The sequence below is a fragment of the Cyanistes caeruleus genome, chromosome 8, assembly GCF_971803275.1.
Source record: "Cyanistes caeruleus chromosome 8, bCyaCae1.hap1.1, whole genome shotgun sequence".
Taxonomy (NCBI): Eukaryota; Metazoa; Chordata; class Aves; order Passeriformes; family Paridae; genus Cyanistes; species Cyanistes caeruleus.
Window position 1 is genome coordinate 12137396 of NC_141708.1, and position 22861 is coordinate 12160256.

A 22861-nucleotide genomic window follows, 5' to 3' on the forward strand; every position below is an offset into this window, starting at 1 on the left:
CTGCAGGCTCTGGGGTAGTGGAGGCAGAGGTAGGCAAAAAAATCTCTTCCTTCTCATCACCACCCCAGATTTGCTTTGGTGCACATAGCGCTCTAAGATTGTCTCAACACTGTTTAAAAAATGTTTCTTCTTGTGAAAAAACAGAGCACTTTTGCCTTTTTTGTCTTTACTGAGAAAAGGGTCTTGGTAGTGTTACCACAATAAATAAATTAAGCAACTTACTCTCTACAACAAAACCTTGCATTTTTTAGTGTGAAATGAAAATACATAAACAACCAGCAGAGGGGATGTGCCTGGCCTCTAATCTACATGGACTTCACTCTTTCAGACCCTTGTTTCCTTCTGTACAATGATATAGAAAGAAAAGCTTTTATCTAATCACGAGGTAGGTCTCTGCAGAGCTCTCCAGGCACTGCTAATGGATGTGATACACAGCAGAGCTTGAAGGCTTGAAGCTGAATTTTTGGTGCTGCACATGCTGTTGCTGAGTAGATCAGAGCTGGGCTCTGTGGGCTCTTTGCAAGCCCAGAATGTTTATGTAGTGATCAGAGCCATTTTGCATTAGAGTGAGGTGAGGGTTGTAAGCAGGGGAGGGAGGCAATCAGCTGCCCAGGAGACAACAGGTCACGGCCAGAAGTGGCAAGGCAGGGATGGGTGGAAAGCTGGTGCTGCAGAGGGAGCAGAGGCAAAACAGAAGGTTCCAGGAATTAGCTTTATCCCAGAGGATGACTGGCGAAGAAATTGTTAATAAGTAGGTTATTGGCAGTAGGACACTCCGTTTCATGCTCTGATTTATAATCCCCTCAGCTGCATCTCATGGCTGGTGTACCTAGATTCTAGTTTTGAATCTCACAGTATTTTACCATAATGAGAGGTTATTCAAAGTAATACTGAATTCAGACTTGGAACTGGACACCACAGTGTGAACTTCAGAATACAGAAAACTCTCAGGACCTCAGGGATGCTCTTGTCATCCTGTGTAGATGCTGCTGCCAGGCACGGCATGGCCTGCCCTGGTAGGAAAGGCAGTGTTCCTGCTGAGGATGTGGCTTCTTATTGTGCACCTTCTGGCATTTCAGGTAACAAAGGGAGAAAATAGTGCACAAAAGCTGATTACAGGGCATGATGTTTGCAGAACCTCATTGATATTCCAAGCTTGGGAACTACTGAGCAAGTGAGATCAGCAACTGAAAAGGAGAGGGTGTAATGCCTGACAATCAGTGGCATTTTCCCTTCACCCACATGTGATATCTATATATCAGATAACATGAACAGTTAAAGCAGGAATAAGCTGCCAATGGCCATTCTGCTCTGCAAAATAGAGATCACTCATGTTGCAGGCCAGAAATACTCCCTGAATCATTGTTCATTTTGAAGGAACAAATAATTTCTCTTTTAGCTGAATTAAAAGGTCTGCTCCTATAACCAGCTGAATGGATGGAAATAATTACATTCATTCATTATGCCTCTTCACTTTTATGAACATAGAACATGGAAAAAGATACTGGAAATGCCACACACAGTCTTTGGAGATGTATGAGGTGAATTCAAAGTTAATGTCTTGATGGAAAATTGGACAGGAGTTACATAAAAAGAACAAAAAGAAACTGTTTCCTGCATGAGCATGTCTGAAAAACAACCAAATTTGTATCTGAACTGGACAGAAAAATTTTTCTTTATTCAGATATTGCATTGTTTCGTGGTGTGTGCAATCTGTGTATGTTGTAAATGCCTATAAAAACATATTTTCTTCTGTTGCCCAGAGTTACTTAATGCTGGTCGCCTTAGAAAATTATTTGACGTGATTTGAGATGTTTTGGGGCAACAGTCTGGGTAACTTTATTTTCTTTAATTTTCCCTTTTAAATGAGTAAGGCTCAAAAGAAAGTATTAGGCTGGATCTGTACATGTAATAGCAGAAACATCTTCTGCTTCTGCAAAGTTAATTTTAAGTTCAATATTAAAATCTATCAAATACCAGTCAAGCAAAATTCACTGGAAGTTTTGATAATTTTGGGTATGGGACTATAAAACTTAGGGGATATCTAACTATCTTTTGTCTCAGGAATCTTATAGTGGTCCAGGCTGAAATAACTGTTTTCTTTGTTTCTTTCCTAAAATGAACTGAGCATTGAGACTGAAACCATCTCTTACACCATCCTGATATACACCATGGCTGTTTTTATTTAATATTTCATACCCTATTACAAAAAAGAGCATCTCCATTCACTCCCAGAGTGCTCAATAAATCCTTTTTCAGTGGGTCTCATACTTCTCAGGGTGAAATACTCTGGAAACTTTGTGATGTTTTTTTGCAAGTGTCATGTAATTTAGCTCTTTTACCTTCTAGAGAGCAAAAGAGATTTGAACCTACTATCAGAATTGGATATTTGAAAGAGGTTTAGCCACCTTGAAAAGTAACCCTAATGTTGAAAGGTTTTATCTTTCAGAAGGTGTCTCTATTTTTCTCCCATAATTGGTACCTGTCAGTAATAATTTCGAATAATTTAATGAATCCCAACAGTTATACTGGGCAAGACAAATTCAGGACTTCTTTTTTCTTTTATGTTTTAATGTTAGAAACACAGAGTATTTAAGACTGCCTGATCCTGGTAGGTAATCAGGGAAGTCTGCTTTTAGTAGTTGCCAATCCAGCAAAATTTACTAGATGCATTTACTAGCTGTGTTTTGGAGTTTTACAGTGTCTGAAAAATCTCAGTTGAAAGGATAGTGATTAGAGAAATTTCCTAGAGTTCATGAACTTGCAGTAGATCTTACAGGCTATGATTTATGTCTCTTGACTAGTAAATTAAGGAACCTGATGACTTGACAGATATTTCCATGTGCTGCTATGTAGAAACAGGCAGAAAACAATTCCAAGTAATATAAAATTGGTGTCTTATAGGGAACTACACAGTTTAGTATGCTGGAAAGACATTTGATGTTGCAAGACAGTTAACTGAGGACATGCTGCTGAGGCACATTTGGGAAGGAGCCCTGCTTTAATCTCCCTACTCTAACTGAAGGAAATGTAAAGAGGAAAGGAAACACTACAGTCACCAGATGAAGTCAGAGTTCATACTGTGGGCTTGATCTTGTCTTCCCACATGCATCATAGTTTTTGTCTCTCTTGGAAAAAAAAAATAAATATTTACCATTCTTAGGGCCATATGTGCAACAGATGATTTTAAAAAGTCAGGGGAGAGATTTCCCACTAAAAGGGGATGTAAAACTAGGTAGGGCAATAGGGTATTTAGCAGTGCAAAGTAAGTACAGATGCAATAGCCATCTGCTGTCTGTGCACACTGCAGTCTTAATCTTCCAGGTCCTACTGCCCTTGGACGTGTAGCAGGAGCCGCAAGACAGAGAAGTTCAAGCATCATGTTGCTGAAAAGCCAGTTGAGTACACAGAAGTGCTACACACCAGAAGAACACCATCAGAAAAAAAATGCAAAAGTGTCCACTGCACTGCACTCCAAGCATCTGGCCCATTCTCCTTTGTACTGGGAGCCCAGAGATCTAGCAGGGCTGTGGCCATGTTTGGAAATGCCTGTAAATCATTTCTTATTTTTCCAAGTTAGAGACTTAAAAATGCTAGTGACATCCTGGGATTTCCCTGTGTTATCCTCCAGCATGAGAGCTGCTGCCAGTGCTTGCACCACACACTGGGATGGGCTGTGGGGAATCCCAGGGAGCAATGAGGAAACACACAGTGGGGTGTGAGGCTGCTATGGGGCAAAGGAGTGTTCATAGGAGGCTGTGAGTGGGTATCCTCATGTCTTGGGCAGTCAGAAGGAAAAAGGCAGACAGGAAATTCTTCTGCTTTGTGTGAAAGGGTCCCGGTCCTGTGGGTCTTCCAAGCTTGATGTCAGCAGCCCTGATTCATCATGGGGAGTTGTATTCACAGGTGGGATGTGGTGCATGAGGATTGAGGGAAATAGCATGTCCCAAGGGTTTTCTCTCAAGAGCAGGAGGAAAGCAGCCCAAACCACAGTTGTTTGGGTCACTTTTCCTTTCTCAGGCCTCTCTGCCCAAGATGAGGAGTGTGAAGAATTGGGAATGTCTTTGCTCAGCAACCCCATCAGCAAAGCAGCAACAGCTGTAGCACTTACACCACTGGCCACAGGCACTTTGCAGTGGCTCCTACTGGCATCTGTCCCCTGGTCTGAAGAGATCCGCTCCAACCTATGCCCAGAGCTTGTTGGATGCCACTGGCAGGTCAGGTCAAGCCATCAAAACTTCTGGGCTGCTTTGCACCCCTGGCTGGCTGCATGAGTTATCCTCCAGCATGAGAGCTGCTGCCAGCGCTTGCACCACACACTGGGATGGGCTGTGGGGAATCCCAGTCACCCTGGTTGCTCAGTCACCCTTTCTACATTTCTCACCTCTAAATGTGATGAGGTAACTCACTCCTAATGACCGAACACCTAATTTTACTAGATAGTCATCGATATGTTTCATATGCTCTCTATTAAAGAATTGCATGCTTGTTTCCTTGAATATCTGCTGGAAACAGCTTAGGTATACAGCTTAAACAAGGGAATCTCAGTGCCCTTTACAAAAAAAAATATCCTATAGGTTGCCTCTTTAAGTACTGGATGCACATATGGGAGAAATGGGGATGATGAAGTATTCACTCAGATTGCTGGTTTCCGCTGCATTGAAGTCAGAGACATTGAAGGCACTACAGCATTTATAACTGATTTCCTGAACACTGTAGCAAATAGAGATGAGAGCCCTTTTCTTGTAGCTCACATGTGCAACAGAAATCACTTAGCTAACATAAATCAGGACTAAATTGCTTTTAAAGGCTCACAAAACATTTCTGAAAGAGACAGGATGAGGAAACCATTTGCCACAGTAGAGTATGTCCCCATGATGAGTCCTATTAAAGCTTGATCAAAGAGCCTTATTGGCTTTTCATTAGAGCCTGGTTATGTACAGTTGAAATTCAGCAGTGATTTCAACAGAATAGGAACAGAAATATGCACAGGAGGTAAATTTAAGCAGTATTCTAGACCATCAAAGTACGTGATTAAGGACAATTTAATGTGCTGAGTAATGCAGTGTGATTTGGATGTAATTTATCCTAATCCAGTCTGATCTTTTACAGGAGAATATATTATGCGGCCACAATTAGGTGAGACCTGGGCCCCCATCTGGCCTCCTGTCTCCTACAGTGGCTTACAGCCAATACAAGAAACAAAGCAAATACAGAGTGAACTTCCCTTGTGTATCCTCTCTGTTTCTGGCATTCAGCCTCTGTGGGACTCTTCGGGTCAAAACACCCAGAGCACGGAGTACAATAGCCACCGTTTATCCTTGTTCATTAATTTATCTCATTGCTTTTTGAACCCATGCCTGGTTTTGGTGATTACAAAGTCTAACACCAGTGAGTACCATGATTCAGCTGTGTTACATGCAAAAGCTCTTCTCTTACTTTGATTTAAACTGCTGTGCTCCAACTATTTTCCTGGTGCAGTGATTCAGGGACAAAAGCCTTTTTGGACAAGCTGTGTCTGGAGCTGGGACTGAAATTTTTTAGTCTGTCCCTTGAGAGTTTTCTCCTCTTCCTTCCCTCTCTCCATTTCCAAGGACTTTCTGGGATGAGCATTTTGGGGGTGACATTGTTGGCTCCATACATGCTGTGGTGGAGGTGATGGTATCCTGCCTCTCACAAGCAGGCACAACCTGGAGGGCCATGGGTGGTGCCTCCTTTTGGGGAGGCCATCCACAGGCAGGAGGGAGATGGAGGAGACAGTGGCCAGGCACTGCACATGCAGCTCTGGGCACAGTTAGTCTGAAACAGCAGATGTTTCCAGAGAGGGACAGCAGTGGGACTGCTTGGGCTGCAGTTTAGAAACCCAAATGGACAATGTGCTTGCTAACCAGAGGTTGGACACACATCTACAGAAATGAGAATTTGAGGCACCCACCCTCAAATCAGGGAGGGCTCAAGAAAATGAACTAAAGATCCAAAAACTGTGCAGACTTCTTAAGCTCTTAATCAGATTCATATGATGTATATGCAACCTCATTAGCCCGACTAGTTTATAAGGTACATTTGAATTTATGACTCTGGTACTCAATACTTAATTTGTAACTATGATTAGATGCGTCTTTTAAACGTGTTGTATCTGACTGTAGCTGTTTGTAATAAAATTCGCAAGTGAAGGGCACAACTGGAAAACCTCCACATGAGAATGATTAATTTTTATTAACTTGTTTTTATCACTCAGCATTTATGCTATAAAGGCTATAATAAAGTGACACATGCTTTGTCATTTTAAGACAGAGATAAATTTGGTCTCCCCACAAGGAACAAGCTGGGTCAGTTTAGAAGAGAACACCTCGACCCAGAGTTTACTTTGCTAAGGAAAATACGTTTTTCTGTCCTGTGGAGAAATTTGCCTTCTGTAAGAATAAACAAGGTAAACCAGAAACAGATGAGGATGTGACTATTAGGCAAGACCTTGTTTTTATACTTCTTTCCAGGAAAAACTTGCTATAAACATTTGTGTTGTCTTTTTCAAGGCTGCTGAGGCCTTGCAGTAGAGGATCACATGGCGTTAGCTCATTGCTCCAGTGTTCTGCAGCTCCCAGCCTGTGCCGAGCCATCTCTCCCTGGTGCCGGAGAGGCTGGGCTTTGCTGTCAGAGCGCCCTGCCCTGCATCTCACAGCCTGGTGAAATGCTGAATGTGCATTTTCAAAGTTCTGACTTTCTCCAGAAGGATAATTTCATCATAAAAATATAATTGTGAAAAATGCAAGAGGCTAATTCTGCATTTCTTTAGCCTGAGCCAAATAGTAAAGTTGCTCTCTGGAGCCAAGCAATCAACTTCAGTGCTGAGGAATCTTGGGACAGAAATCTGTGGCATTTCTTACTCATTTAGGGAAGGGGTTGGGTGCCTCAAACCGATCTCTTGTCCTTTTAAGACCCATTCTGCATAAAGAAAGAAATGGTGCCTGCTGCTCTCAAACACAATGTGTCCATGTGAGGCTGAGATGGCCCATGCGGATGTCACTTGTCGTGGAGCTGTCTGAATCCCCTGCACCTTGGACTTGGTGGCAGAGCTCAAGTTGTGCTATGTAGGGTTAATCTCCAGAATGAATGCAGAACACAGGATACTGCCTTTCCTTGTCCTGCATCTCTGCCTCATGATAGAAATCCATGGATTCAGATATGGGGAACATTGCTGGAGAGGAGACAGTGTCCATCTACTTCCAACCTTGGCTTTTCCATGCAAGCTAAGGTTACTGGTATAAGAGAGATCTCTTCTGCATTTAACAAAATTAATAAATAAATTTTCCAGCATTGTGCTTGGAGTTTCACAGGGAGAACTTCGTTTGCCTTTTACATTGCTGGATTAAAGCAAGCTGTCAGAAGTCACTAAAGCACTAAATCAGGATCTCCAGCTGGGTCCTGGTGAGCCAAACTGGGCCACCTTTGTTATGGAATGCAGAGAAAATCACTGCAGCCTAAGCAGAAGTATTTAGTACATAAGCTTGGGCTGTTTGCTCTGTGTTTGTTGTTTGTTTTGCTGTGAAGACAACAGAAGGGTGACAGGAAGACAAAATCCTCTCTTTTGTTTTGTTCCTGTTCTCCCAAGGATGTGATTGTGCAACAGTGGTTTACCCTTCTTAGCAGCAGCAGTGGCCATGTCCAGCTAGTGAGAAATGCTTGGGTTTGAAGTCAGGATGACAGATTTTCTTCTTGCCCCACAAGTCCCTTTTGCTCGCGGCAAGGAATTCTGGAGTCTCGGGACCACCACAATGGGGCCCTTTCTCACAGGGCTGGAAAGCTCGACCTCTGCTCAGAAAGGACAGATTCATGTTGGAGAGGGTTCCACAATGCAGCGATTTATATCAGGAAATGAACAGAATACTTTCTAAAAAAAAAAAGACGAAGAAGGAAAAAAGCCTTCATCTGTTTCTTTGGCTAAGGGAAGAGATCAGCTGTTGTTTCATGATATCAGAGGATGGAACACTGAAGGGGGAAAAACGTATAGCTGTGTGCATCCATGTGTTTGAGTTTCTCTTCCCAATGCATAACATTCAGAGTTAATTTTCCTTAATTATGTGTCATATGGGTCTCAGAGCTTAGTGGGAATGCCTTCATGCACATGTTTCAGCTTTTGCACTCTGGAGTACCATGAGTATGAATTTCAACCCTGCATTCTACATATAGCTCCTGTGTGTTTGGATAATATTAAGGTGTCAGGTGCTCCTCAAACCACAGTCCTTGGTGACAGGCAGGTCTCAGTTCTTGGTAACATTTGGGTTTGTGCCTTGTCTCAAATAGAAAATGTCAGTCTGACTGTTGAGGAAAATCAGGGGAGTTTCAAGATGCAAATGTATTCTCAAGGCTCAAGTTTCTGTGCACATAAAGAGTAGTGGCAAAGTATTTTTGTAGTGGTTTACTTTAAAAATAGTGTCATAGAATCTGATAGCAGTGCTAAGAAAAGTAGTTTGTGAAAAAGCAGTCTTCATTACTGACTGCAAACTTAAGTCTTGGGAAGGAGAGGATAGACTTCCTTGTAAAAATATTTCTGTGCTTTTAATCTGCCTGGCAAATCATTGGTGATTAAATGATAATCTGAATTGTTTGTTTGAAGCATCAAATATTGCCACCACAGTCTGCCCACACCACTAGAGCCTTTTAGGAATTGAGGAGCCTGGGAACATAAATGACTACAATGTATTTAAACATGAATTAACAAAAGCCAACAAGTACAGAACCATTTCAATTTATGTATTAAAACACTCTCGAGGATACAGGCTGACCTGCATTATTCAGGGTTTGTCACTGTCTCATCTTTGGACAGCAAACACTGAGAAAGAGACAGAAAGATGATTTACTCCCTTTAGCTTCTGTCTTGTCTGCTGCAATGTCTGCTGTGCAGCTCCCCCAGCCGTGCTGCTCCATGGGTCTGACAGCTCCTCATGCTTTGCAGGCACTGTTTTCTCTCATAGCTGAAACTCATGGTTTTCTGAAATCTTTGCTAAATGAGTTGAAGCCAAGCCTTGCTTTACTGACAGGCAGAGGTTCCAGGCTGAAGTGTGACGTATCTGGGAAAAGAGGAATCCCAGAGAGTGAACTTTCTGGGTCTGCTCTCCCACAGCAAGAGGGCAAAGCTTTCAAAAGAGCCTTTTCACCATGGGTCCCACAGGGATGAGGTCCCCTGACCTGAACCCATCACTTCCAAGGGAAGCTAGTCCTGCAGGAGGTTTCTGCAGACTTGCCAGATCTCCACAGGCAGTGCAGGAGAAACCCTCTGGGACAGATATGAATCAAAGTGAATTAGAAAAAAATAGGCACAATTTGTCACCAATGCACCTAGTCACCTCCAGCCTTCTCCACTTGGAACACTTCCTACTCTCTATTGAACAAATGCCAGGATACTCACTTTTTAAACAACTTTCGGATTGTGCCACTGTTTGTGTGTATCTGTATGGATGCTGAAAGCAGACAGGGAGCACAGAGCCTGTGTGTGACACTAAGTCACAGGCTTCTCATTCTGGCCTGAGAAAGCATAAGAAAAAAATCCAAACAGTTCTTGGTAAAGGACAACAATCTTTGCAGGTGTTGTTTAGGATAACAGTCAAGGGGTGGTGTTCCACTTAACCAGTGCTGGTGATGTGTTGCTTTAATGACCAGTGAGAGTTCTACCTCTCAGACCTTCTTGAACATGTGTATAAAAGAAGATTAAGAGTAATAAACTTAGCTTTCTTGGACAATGCAGCTAAGTCAGTGTCGTACTCCTCGTCGTTCCTAATATAGTGTCACATGTCTGTATGTATTTAGATGGATCAAAACACATGTACACACATATCAATGTTTATTAACTCTCAGTGAATACAGCAGCAAAGTCAGTCCCTAAAGATGTGCCATAAAACTTTTCCATAACTTTGTTAATACAAGCTTCATATTTAAATTAGATTACAAGTGACATATTAATTCAACATAAGATATTTTTATGATTCAGAAATTTCCAGACTGACTGTGGATAGTTTAATGTGCTAACAAGACAGTCAGCTTTATAGCGATGTTCATGGTCTTCCTTCCACATTCATTGCTAGATTTCAAATTAGTAATATTATCCTGGGGTAATGCTGATGAGAAATGAGATCCAATTTCCCTCTTCTTTGTCACTGAAGAAGAGTGTATCCAGCTTGTGTGACGTGCTTTACACCAACGATGTTTTAATATCATTAGCAGCAGGAAGTATTTTCCTTGCCAGTAATGAGGCTCAGCATCAGCTAAAGGTGATGCCCCACAGGAAGACTTTAAACAAAATTGCTAGATTCTAATTTAAAAAAGGCTAGAAATCTGCTATTTCTGGGTAGGGTGTTTGTTCGGTACGGAGTGATCCTGGATAATGAAGAAGGGACCTGCCAGAGCTACTTTTAGTTCCACCCGCTGCTTTTATTATCATTGTTCTAGCTACAACTGGCAGTGGAGTTAGGATGGTGGTGACTGTTCTCATCTAGAAATGGAAGAAGAATGGAAATATATGTGTGTTTAAAGATGAAAAGATAAAAAGAGCAAGAGCTGAAAAGAGAGCTTCCCTATGTAGCTGCAGATACGGCATTGATTGTACCTTTCCTTGGAAGAGCTTTTCTTCTGCAAGATCACATTTTTTGTCTGATCTAAGGGCTAACAGTGTGCCAGGTGCAGTCTGGGTTGCAGGAGATCAGAGTTTCTGCTTGGAAATTGCTACAGTTAAGAGAATCCATTAAATAATTTCCTTTATTGGTTTGGAGACAGATACCAATACTTCAGCCTCACACTAATGCTTCACTAGAAACAGTGAGACTGAGAGGTATTAACCTTATATATCATCACTTGGGAGAGGGAAGATACATCAATGAATCATATGCAGAATAACAAGACATCAAAACATTAAACATGGAGTCGGGCAGGGCTCCTTGCTGCTGCTGCTATTGCAAAGCACCAACACAGGCTTTCTTCATTAGCAGAAAAGAGGTGAGGAATATGTACACAAAGAGCACTTTACACAGCCAGAGAGATTATTTGCTGTATCTCCTTTGCTTTCTATTTTTTTATTTATTTTTTTATGTCGTTGTTGGGAGGAACAAATTCTGGATTTCAGAGTTTCACTGTGGAGATGAAGCTTTTATTTCAAGATTCGTTTTATTTGATACTGCTTTCCTCTGACTAAATGAGTGAAATGTGGGTGTACAAAAAAGTAACAAGACCGGGAGATATGGGGTACCTGGGTTTTTTCAGGAACTCCAAAATCAGAACCCAGTTAAAATTGACTTTCAAACTCACAGAAAGACAAATGAAAGGAGGAAAACTAGCCCCACAGGTTGACTGGCTTTTTTTTCATTAAGCCTTGTGAATTGGGTGGTTGTAGTGATGCAAATAACTATTTTATAATGACAACTTTCTTCTAATTAACTATGTCAATCAATCATTACCTCATTTCTAATCATGTGAATTGAGTTCTGCATGCCAGGAGAGCTGTATTGACAGCTCCAAAAAGCTCCAGACTGGCATGGGAGCCAAGCTGGGGTAGAGGACTACATTTTGGGGACTGTACCATCCCTGGCTTGCTCTGAGGGATTTCTGTTTCAGGCACCATATATCAGGAATTATATTTGCATATGATATCACTCTGTAGAAGAAGCAACTTATTCATGAGCAGTAGCATCATCACATCAAATACAGCTGCAGATATGGCTGAGAAAATAACCATTTAATTGAAGTAGAAATTACACTGGGAAATTCAAAGAGGATGCAAAAAGTTCCCAGTTATTAGTTGCTGGAAGCAAATCCTAGGCATGTAAGGCATGGGGATGCACACAAAATTCTGGGAGAAACAGAACTTACAGGTAGACATAACTCTGCCTCAAGACATGTCTTGTTTCTTCAGCTGAGCCTCCAAACTCTTTTGAAAAAAACAGTTTGGGATAATCCCTCTGGAGGATGGATCAAGGTGCAGGAGACAAAACCCCACTTTCGACAGCCCAGCCCCTCAAAAGGCAGAGGCTACTGCCTGCCCCTCTGCTAGGATTCCTGCCAAGAGAACCTGCCATGGGTGATTTTACCAACATCACCACTGCCATGTGTGGGGTGCACTGTTCCTGCCCCTGCCCAGGCTGTCCCTGCCGGGCTCCTGCCTGTGCAGACCATGCCAGGGCTGGGTCTGTCGTGCTCCGGAGAGCACCGGGGGGAAGCACAGCCATAAGACAAGTATTTTTGTTCTCAGTTTTGCCTATCCCGAATCAGTTCTTGCAGCTCCCTTCTGTAATTTCTTCCCCTCCCATAGCAGCTGTCTGGGGTTTCAGCTGTTCCACATGAGAAGAGGTACCAGCACCCTTTAAATCACTATTGAAAAGTAAGGGTGCATGTTCTATACTGCAAGAAATAAGAAAGGACAAAGTTTTGGATTTGTTTGGTTTTTTTCTTTTTTTCCTTGTGTTTTCCAAGTGCTTGTCAGAGATAACTAGGAGAGGACTGGGGGTTATTCAGAAATTAATTAGCCTCGCTACTGCCAGCCATGCCAGCTCAGCCTGGAGCAGCCGCATCCCTGCAGCAAACAGTTCATATTCCCGTTCCTCTCCGGAGGGACGTTAAGGGTTAATCCAGTAGCTGTGCATTTAATAGCACAGTTTAAGGGGAAAAAAAATGACACCCCTCTCCCCTGCCTTGCTGGCTGTGGATGGTTCGCTCTGCCTGGCTGGTCACATGCTGCCGAGCCCCCGGTGCTGCAGCAGCCCCAGCTGGTGCTGCTGATGGGCCGGGGCTGCCCGGGACGCCCCCGGCCCCCGCCCGGCCGTGCCCGGCCGCCCTCACCTCCGCTTTAAGGGAGGGAGGGCGCAGCACGAGCCCTTGAGCATATGGGTGGAAATTTGGGAGGCACCCATTCTCTCACCACCGTTCCCAGCTCTAACCATGTCTATTTGTTGTTGTCTTTTTTTCAGGGATTATGGATCTTCGAAGAGAAAATCAGGTAAGACGCCAGGCTTTTTTTATGTACTGCATGATTCTAGAGAGGACCTTACTCCCTGCTTTTCCCCTTCTGTTTATCTTGTGTGTAATTAAATTGTGCAGCAGTTTAACTTTTTATTGCTGAATCCTGCTGGAGATAAGCTTCAGTTTCTTTCCTTGGCACTGGATAGAAGAAACCCACTCACTTTATATAGTATTTCAGTTAAAATGACTGCTCTTCTCTGACTGTATTTATACAGCTCTGAGTCCAACGTGAGATAATAATTACATTACATTTCTTTCACTTTCATTGCAAATGGTCAAAATGCAGAGTCAGAGTTGGGGTTCTTTTCTGGATATTTTTCTGTGCTGGTTTGAATCTTTTATCATGCCTTTCCAAAAGGCTCTGGTGAGGTTTCTGATGCAAAATGTTCTCAGTGCTTGTGTCTGGGTTTGGGTTGCCTCAAAGGCTGTAGCTCAGTGTTTTGTTCTTAAAATCCTGGGTTGAAATGTCCTATAAAACCCTGATTTGAAATGATATAGATCAAATTTTTCCCCTCCCCATGTAGCTCTTAGTGATTTTTACAGATGTGTTTTCAATAGGGATGTGTAATTATGGGCCTCTGGGTTTGGCTGCTCTGAGCTGGATGTGTCAGGGCTTTCTATTTTTTATTTTTTTATTTTTTTTTCCCCTAAGCAGCATTGAGCACCTGCAACTCTCATTGACTTTGTTTAGAACCTTGGATGCTTCAAATTGTGTTCAGGGCATCCAGAGGGAACCCTTTCAAACCAGTACTGACTCCTGGAAAACTCTGGCCTATGTGCAGGGAGGGGAAGGTTTTTTTTCCTCCTGCTTTTTAAGATTATAAAGAAACATTACAGTGGCTTAGTCTCTGAGAGGGAAGGGAAAATGAATGTAACATACTGGACTTCAAAGAAAATCACTGCCTAGATTGATTTGTTGGTTAATTATGAGGGCTTTTAAGCTGCCATCCTGTAATAAGCTAAGTAATGCACTAAAGAGGAGCTGTTGCTTAACCCCAGTGACCTGTGTATCAATTGGCAGTTGCCTTTGCAGGCCAATACTTTTGGTACCTTTCCTTGAATTTCCCTGAGGTGGGGTGTGGTAATGAAGAAGCAAGCATGGTACAAGGTGCTGGTCCCACAGATAAATTAGGGCATGCTTGGTCTTCTTAATAGCCTGCAAAGCTTCTGTCTGGGTTGTACTTCTAGGACTTCTTAAATGTAATATTAAGGAAAGTGTTTGTTCACAACAGCCTGTGAATTAAATTGTCAGCAGCACCTTCTCTAGAGGAGCTGACCATAAATTAAGAGGTCCAAGTGACTTGGTAGAAGGCAGAGCTGAGTGTGGGAGTTCCTGGCTCAGTGCCACATCCTGAGTACTGGGGGATTTTGGGCCATGTAAAAATTTTTGAAAAACGTTGCTGAAGTCTCTGGGGCAACCTGATTTAGCACTGACCTGGAACAGCATTAGGAGACACAGAGAGATTTGGACTCAGTGCACCAGTTTACATGAAAGAGTATTGCAATTCATGCGCAAGAGATGCAAGGAGCTGCTTTGGGAGTGGAAGGAAAGTGCTGCCTCTCCATTCCTGTGGCTCTTAGGGACAAGTTGGAGCTGATCTGCCATGACATCATGAGAAAAGCAAATGTGTCAGTGTAGCTGAGATGCCATTTGTGGATGCTCTCCCCTGCTGGACCCTGCCCTGAGAACCCCAAGTGATATGGTCATTCATCCCTGCGAGGGACACTCAGGTTGGGCTGTCCCAGCTCCTCATGCTGCCAGATCTCCTTTTGGGATTTCTTCAGAACTTTTTGGTACTGGGCTGTTTGTGCAGCCAGGGCTTGGAAACAGTGGAGCTGAGGGATGCTCTTTCTCCACTTACCCATACAAAGAGGAATGTGAAGCAGCGCTGTGAACAAATTGAGCTGCATAAAGGGACTCTGTTCATGGCCATCTTTTTGCTTGATTTTAGAACAGCAGAGGAATGCTTCCTTCTGTTTGGAGCTTGATGTTGTGGGAGTGTGCATGCAATGAGCAAAGGAATATGCCAAGAATATGCCAAGGGAGTCACCAGTTACAGCCTGTAACAAAGACCAGCTTCATGACACTTGAAAAAGGGATGGGGTAAATAAGCACAGATTTTCAGGATTGCTGTGATTGTCTTTTAAGATAATTAATAGGTTTGAAATGCAGTTTCTTCCACAGGTGCAGATCATAGGACTACTGCATCTTTAAACAACAGACAATTAGGCATTTTTAAATGCAAGCACTTCCCAACGAATGAGACCTTATGAGCATCTTGTTGTCTTGACCAAAGATGTGCTGAGACGAGGCTGTTGGGTATGAGCACAGCTGTCCCACACTGTCCAGCAGGAATCCCACAGCTGCTGTGTCTCAGGCATGTGCAGGCATGGCCAATTGCAGAAACATTTGGAGAACGCCTCAGACAGCCAATGTCCCCTCTACCCTGACCTCTGCCTTGCCAGAGTGAGTGTCTAGCTAGTCCTCTGCTCACCCCTTAGAGCTGGGAGAAGCTGGATGAGTTCAGAGTGTAACAGGAGCTATGGAAACATTTACCGCTGCAGTTGATGCTGGTTGTAAACATTTGAGACCTTCTGAACCAAATGCAATAGCGTGGCACGTCCTTAGCTAAACAAAAGGGAGTCTTGTCCCGATCTGGGGCATCTCTGCTTGCCAGCCCTGAGCCAGGCTTCCTCTTGTGCTAAGGGCTGTGTAAACACACAGCTTGGATGTGATCTAATTATAAATTCTCTAACCTGCAGCCAGCTCAGAGACCTGGCTTCACTGAGGCTCTGTGAAGGCACAGGTGTTTGCTGTGGCCTGAAATGCCCCACGTACCTTGGACTTGGGGGACTTTTTTTGACATGCTGCAGATCTGCTCAGAAAGCTGCTTTCATGTTTCCAGGCAATTGAATTGTTGCTCTATGACCATCTGTCAGTGCTGGAGAGCCCTCAGTACAACTGTGAGGAGTGGCTACCATGGGCATATTCTGTCCATTTGTAACAAATGTCTTTTCTTGGTCCACCCAAAGATCCTCTACAGCAAAATGGAATGGAATTACTTTTCAAGCTCCAATTTGTCAATTGTTTTAGCCAAGTAAACAGCTACTCATTTGTGTGTTTTTTCTGTCCTCGAATCAAAATAAGGGTAGAATTGCTATAAGTCTAGGAATGGATATTTGTATGGTACATTACAAGCCAGAGATTAGGTTAATCCATTCTGCAAACCCTACCAGCTCCCATCTGTGCATGGTGAACTAATTAACCCTTGAGATATCTGCTAATCCTGATGTGGCTTATAAAACCAGTTGGAGTATGTTTCTCCCCAAAGAGGTCATTGTGTCCCCCACCTCACAACCCCCTTGCTGGCTAGAGAAAGCTGCAGACCCCTGGAGTCTTGCCCTCTCCCCTTGCTGAGAATCTTTCTTGGCTGGTTTCATGCCAGTCAGATTCCAGTCGTGAAGCTGAAGCAAGCATCTGGGACCTGGTGTTTGGTGGCAATAGGGAGCTGGTATGGGCTTCACAACTTTTCTACACTGAGTCTCAATGCTCCTCAACAACTGAGAGGATTCACTTTGTTAACTGTGAGGTCAGATCAGCACAAGAGGTGCTTTCAAAGTGATCTCTGCCACCTGCCTTGTAGGCAACCAAGCCCTTGTGGTCACAGCTTTCCGAGTGCCTGGACAGAAGCACTGCTGGCCACCCCCTTCTGAAATCATAACCAAACTCCCCCTGCTCTGGGGGACTATCCACCTTGCTGCTGGGGGCATAGCTGGCTTTAAGCCATTGCTTGGTGGCATCATCTGGCACCTTGCTGCTATGCTGTACAGTGCTCTTCCAAGTGAAGGGGAATAAGCTTTAATAATACAGAATTTATGACTCCATCAGTCCTGCAGTGCTTCCTTTCCCTCATTGTTCAGATCCTGTCTGCATCGAGCTGGCTGTGCTCTGGCTGAGTCTGGCAGCTGAAGCTGATTTTAAATGGTAATTGAGCACTTAGAATATTTAAGCTAATGATTTGGTTCAAGGCACTGTTGCCTCAGGAGGCTGACGAGGCTTCCTTGAATGAGTAAACCATCTTTCAGCTGGGTTTCCCTGTCCAGTTTTTGGACTAGCCAGATTATGGCTACACACAGCCAACAATCACTGCTTTCTTTCCCTCCTGTAATCTAAAACTAGGAAGGATATATCTGCTGGCAAGTAAATAAAAGCTTCAGAGTCCATTGGAAGATACTCCACAAACTTTTTATAGAAACATCTGTAATGCTGTCTTTTCCCTCAACGGGGAAATTACGAAGCAGCGTTCAGAGAGTTTCAGCACCGACAGAAGTGGGACCTCAGGCAAGGAACAAGCAGATTGCTGTAACAACACCAAGGGCCCTCGTGGCTGATCACTTTGTGGGATGATGCCTAGGAATTATGGGTGGAACTGATGGCCAAAGTTGCTTCCTTGTCCTAATTCTTCTTCTACCAGAGAAACTTTCCTCCTTATGCACTAAGGATGTGCGCTCTGTCAGCTTCAGGGTGTTGCCTTAATTGCATTATTGGGGATAGGTTTTTTCTGCTTCCTTCCCTACCAAGGGAAATGGCTCAACTTGTGGCTTTTTCTGTCCTTACAGCTGAGCTATGCTCATCACTTCAGAGCTTAACCTTTCTGATCCTGTCACACTGCATGTGTCTAGCCTGCACTTAGAGTTCCATGGCATGTCTTGCTCTCTCTTTTTTTTTCCCTTTTTATAAATTAGCTTTATTTTCTTGATTTAGTCTGAGCTGCCTCCTTTAAGACAATGTGGAGAAAATGAATAGTGTGTGCCATCCCTTTTGTGCTTAATCATTCAACAGAATCACAAATGTGAGAGCCCCCAGCTGGGCCAGCAGGGCTGTGTGGCTGGAGCTGGTTTTACCTGGTGCAGGATTGAGGTGGTGACCTTGGGAACAAAGCTTGGTTGATGCAACTGAGTGTAGAGGGTCTCTGCCAGTTCCACAGGCCTGTGGCAAGCATTTAGCTACACTTAGGTGCAGGGTGAGAAGGGAATGTACAGCCTCCAGGCCTGGCAGGTGTTTTGTAATATTTGTGGGAAATGGCTGCAGTAGAGGGGGAAGGAAGGACTGCTCCAAGAGACACAGTGTTGCCTTTCCTTTGCCTTAAGGTTGCTGCAATATTGATGGGATGTCATCTAGAGTGGCGTTTAGCATTAAACTTCTAGTATTAGAACTGGGGGCACACCTTAACTAATCCAGCTGACTGTGAAATCTGTCTTCTTTACCATCTCAGTCAGAAGAACTCTTAAGCCTTTTAAATGGGTTCTCAAAGAGGCCAAATCTAAGTGTGTTACTACAGAGGCTGAAATATCCAATTAACTACCATGGTCAATCTCAGCATGAGGCAATGCATCTTCCCTTAGGATGGCAGCAGATGCTGCTGGCTACCTGCCCCAAGCAGAAACATGGTCACTGCTTAGTGAATCTGAGCCCAGGTGGTAGCAACAAAGCTAGAATGTGGTTTTTAACTCAGATATTACTTTGAGTCATTCTGCTCTCATGTTGTTTGTCTCCCTACAGTCCCTCTGAAAGCTTTAGCTTGGAAGGTTTTTTGGTTTTTTTTTAAGGTGGTGAATAGGGATGCAAGTCTATCCAAGCCCATGGCAAGCTCCCAGGAACATCTTAAATCATGTAACTTGGTGTCTTAATCCTTGTAAGAAATCTGTGGTATGACATGATCCCTGCAGACTGAGGCATGTGTTCGTGTTTGTATCCTGATGAATCACACATGTGCACTGTGCTCCTTGCATTGTTTCCTACAATTAGGGCAGAAGTGATGGTGGACTGGCTCCTTGGTGCCATTTGGCCTGTTGAATGAGGATGGCTGGATGAGATAGCTTGCCAATCACTGTTTTGTAACTTCACTAGCATGTACTGACACGATTGCTCTTGATCAGAAATTGTGATCTGTTCCCTCATCATACGATTAACCTTCTTGGCTGTATGTACTAATTACTGCATGGAATTTAAAAACAGCAGATTCTGGCAGAACATTTTGGTTCTCACATCGCTGCTTTTTTATTATTATTATTTTTTATTTGTTCCTTTTCAGGAAGATAAAGGATTTAGTAATAAAAGAAGGATAGAGTAGACAAAAGCCATTAAGGACCAAACAAACATTTTCATTTAATTACTGGGTATATACATCTTGGGCCTGGTTCTGCAGAAGTTAGCAGTTAATGATCTCAATGTGCATCTTGAATTCAGTCATCAATGAAAGAGCTTCTTCTCATGACTGAGAATTACTTTTCCTCAGGTAGTGAATTTGCTAAACTCCTTATCAGTTTTTGTCTTTTTCTTGATGCAGTTATTCCCCAAAGACCTAATTTTCTTTCCTGATTTTTTTTTTTTTCAATGAGACTGTAAATCTTTTTTTAAGTAAGTTTTTTCATATAAAAAGTTTGAGGTTTTTTCCAAGGCAAGACTACTGCTCCTGTGCTCAGGTACACTAGCAGAGAGAAGGATATGAGGAATAGCTGCTTCTAAATCAGGCAGATTTTATGTCCTTGCATCTGTGTGTGTGTGACCCAATTCCGCATCTTCAGTCAAGATGTGAATCTGTCCACTCCAATCCCACGCTCCAAATCCAGTCGGTAGTATTCTGGCAGAAGGAAGCTGATCTCACACTTCTCCTTGTACACCATATTTTTAAAGTCACTGCTTAAACTGAAGTGCTTTGGATTTCTGCCTGAGGCTACTGAAGAGCAGATAGGAGACATTATTCTGCACTGCTTCAGTCTTCTGCTGACAGGATACGTGGCCCATTAGATGTACAGAATCACTGTCATCTTCTGGGTGGCCCATATGCTGGGGTGGGAGAAAGATGGGATAAAAGAGAAAGAGATGTTTGTATGTTGTGTGGGTTTTTTGTTTTGCTCCTTTGCTTTTAAACTGAAGTGTGGGGACAGGGTGCAGGATTAGGGAAAAGAACATGTTTGTGTTCTTTGCCGTTCCCAGTTCAGCATCGGTGCTGCAGAGAGCTCTGTGTCCAGGAGGGAGGCCAGGGAGACTGGGTGCAGGGAGGGCTGGAAAAATGAGGTGTGGCTTGAGCACAGCCATGGCAGAATAGCTTGAACCCTGCAAATGCCTCAGAGAGTCTTCAGCTGAGTGCAGAGAAAGCATTTGGTACCTTAGGGGATATAATGGCATTTCTCTTGGTTTTAAGGAATTCTCTGTTCTCCATCTGCTCCTGTTCTGCCTCCCTCTTCTGTCTGTTGCTGGCAGATGGTATTAATGCTGCCTGCGTGGGTTTTTTCTCTCTTGCACAGAGAGTACTGGTATTTTGATTTTGGCACACAGGATAAGGCAGGTGAGAAGTGTGTTTGGGAGCTGGAGCAGAGGGTGATGATCCTCAGCCACCACAGGAATCTGTGGCACAGATGGGTCTGGCTGGCTGAGTGGAGCAGATAAAATCTTCCCTGGGCATTTTGCGTAGCTGTAGTCTCAGGCTGGTGAGCACTTGAATCTCTCTCCTGAGATTCTAGAAACCTGGCTGGAGAGTGTGTGTCCTTAGCCTGTTGAGAGCACTCACTACTAAAATAGCACTCCTTAAATGTGTCCAGCTTTGTGAGTGGCTTCACAGCTGTCCCATTCTAGCTGGTCTGTGTCCAGGCTGTGTGACAGCACAAATCCTCTCTGTGCTTCACTCTGCATGGAGCGGCTCACCTGACCAGAAATGGCTGGAAGCATTACCTGCAGAGGTGTCCAGCAAGAGTTACAATGTATGCACTGATTATTGGCCCTCTCTGCCTGGACATGCCAGTGCTGCTGAGTGTTCTGTGCTTGGCAGCATGGCTGTTTCACAGGTGGGGCTTGACTCTTGCTCCATTTTTTGAGCCACACATGAATCCCAGAGTGTGTACATACCTGTGAGTTTCCAAGTGCAGTGTCTGGGGCTTTTCTGCCCTCCTCCCTGGCAGTGCTGGAGGCTGATGTTTTCCTCAGAGGGGTGATGCTCTCAGTTTGTACAGCTGTAAGTGTGGCTTAGTATTCAGATATTCTAGGCACTTCCCAGAAAAACTTGGAACTGGTACAAAACTGTATGTGCAGGGGCTGTACCACAGATCATGTGGGAAACAATCCCCACTTGCCATGTGGAAAGAGTTAATGTGAGCTATGGCTGCCAGAACAAAAACTAAACAGTCCTGGATACTTCTGGCTCTGCGAATGGGATTAAAACGGGTTTTTACAGAAGTAAACAGAGTGGAAAATTAGGACTAAGTTTTCTTTGCATTTGTACTTTTATAAAGGATGAAGGACTGGATGAGGCTGTGAAAACGCAGCTGTGAGCATGTCACTGTGCAGTTTGTCAAGCACACAATCCTCTGGCCCCACTCCTCCGTTCCAACTCAGGAAAGGGCTCCCTGGTTGTGGATTTCTCCCCTGCAGGAGTGAGTTATCCAGATGATGAATTTCTGAGGCATGCTGGAGTCACGTGAAAGCCAGATGTGAACATTTTCCAAGCAGTGTGTGTGGGTCTAGCATGCGCCAGGCTACGTGGCAAGTGGACGTGGTCTGAGGTTGGTCTGCAGAGTGGTGGTGCCGGGGAGGCGAGGAGCCCAACAGCTCCCAGTGGGATCATTTCTGCCAGGGAAAGAGGAAGGTGCTGGCTGTGCTCATCACTGCAGCCCAGCACCTCTGCCTCCACCCCCCACTCTGATAGGCCCTCCCCAGGCTGTTCGTGATGAAGCTGAACTTGGTGAATAGGACTAAAATTAAAGGCCTTATTTAATGCCTGCTGCCAATCCTCTTAGACACTTTAGCTGGATTTGCATGTTTGATAAGCTACTAGTCAAATATTTTTTCAAGATACAGCCCTCTTGAGCAGATGGCATGGGGAGTGGAGGTGATGTTCAGCTTCAAGTATATAGAAGAGATCTCTGCAAGGATGAGAGGTTTACTTTAAAATGCAGTCTCCTATGCAGGAAAAAATAATATATGTGTATTCTTTCAATGACTATCTTAAAATACTTGCTTTAAAAGTGATGCATCCACATCCCACAGACATAAGAGCAAGGAAAGCTTATTTAAGCTACTGTGGTGTGGGACAGCTTCTTGCCCAGAAATTACAGTAACAAATGAATCTGTCATTGTGGTACCTAAGAACTTTCATGTCTGACCAGGCTCACACTAAGCCAGGCACTGGGCACAAACATTGGTTTTGTTTAGGTCTTTCTGGAGCCTGGGCGGAAAAACATCAATGGCACAATTCAACAGGGTGCTCTGGGTTAGGACTGTGCAAGATAGTCAGAGAAATGGGAGGATGGCACAGAAAGGTTGCAAGTGTTTTGATCTGTTGTTCTCTGCCTAATTGAATGAATGAATTGTGTGAGCCAAGAATGCATGGCAGTGGTTCTAGTTTGGATGAAGGCTCATCTGTGTTTTTCCTCTTTCTGTACCTGTTGTAAAATTACACATAGACTCTGTATCAGAGTAATTCTCCAGTAAAAGTGCTTCCATTTCTGGGGGAGGTTAGCGACACCAACTATTTGTTTTCCTCCCCTAGTCCAGTACTGTTATATTTTAGTGTCTTTCCATTTAACCAAAGTGTCAAGCGCCAGCTGAAAGGGAAGAGAGGAGAGAAACTCTGAGACGGGCTGACAAAGGATGGTCAGTGGGTCTGGGGGATGGAGATTTTGGAGATGTTCATAAGGGGATGAGCAGATGGAAGCAGAAACAAACCCCACAGTTTTGAGGCTCCTCACTGAGCTTTCTGCTCTTGTCTGGCCAGCCTCACCTTGTCAGGGGGAGAAGGAGGTTGTTCCTCTGCTTGTCTGAAGAGTGCAGAAAGGAAGCAAGGAGGGGAAAAGTGAAGGG

The 22861-nt window shown here is 43.8% G+C and overlaps 1 protein-coding gene across 19 annotated transcripts in view; it reads left to right on the plus strand.

Annotated features, from left to right (window-relative positions):
* SH3PXD2A (SH3 and PX domains 2A) overlaps positions 1 to 22861 on the plus strand; it is a 243399-nt gene that overhangs the window by 140156 nt on the left and 80382 nt on the right. For all 19 annotated transcript variants that reach the window (XM_086899425.1, XM_086899424.1, XM_086899427.1 and 16 more), the window contains one exon: positions 12951 to 12979. In XM_086899425.1, coding sequence (XP_086755551.1) covers positions 12951 to 12979 — 29 coding nt within the window. The remainder of the gene's footprint in view (positions 1 to 12950; positions 12980 to 22861) is intronic.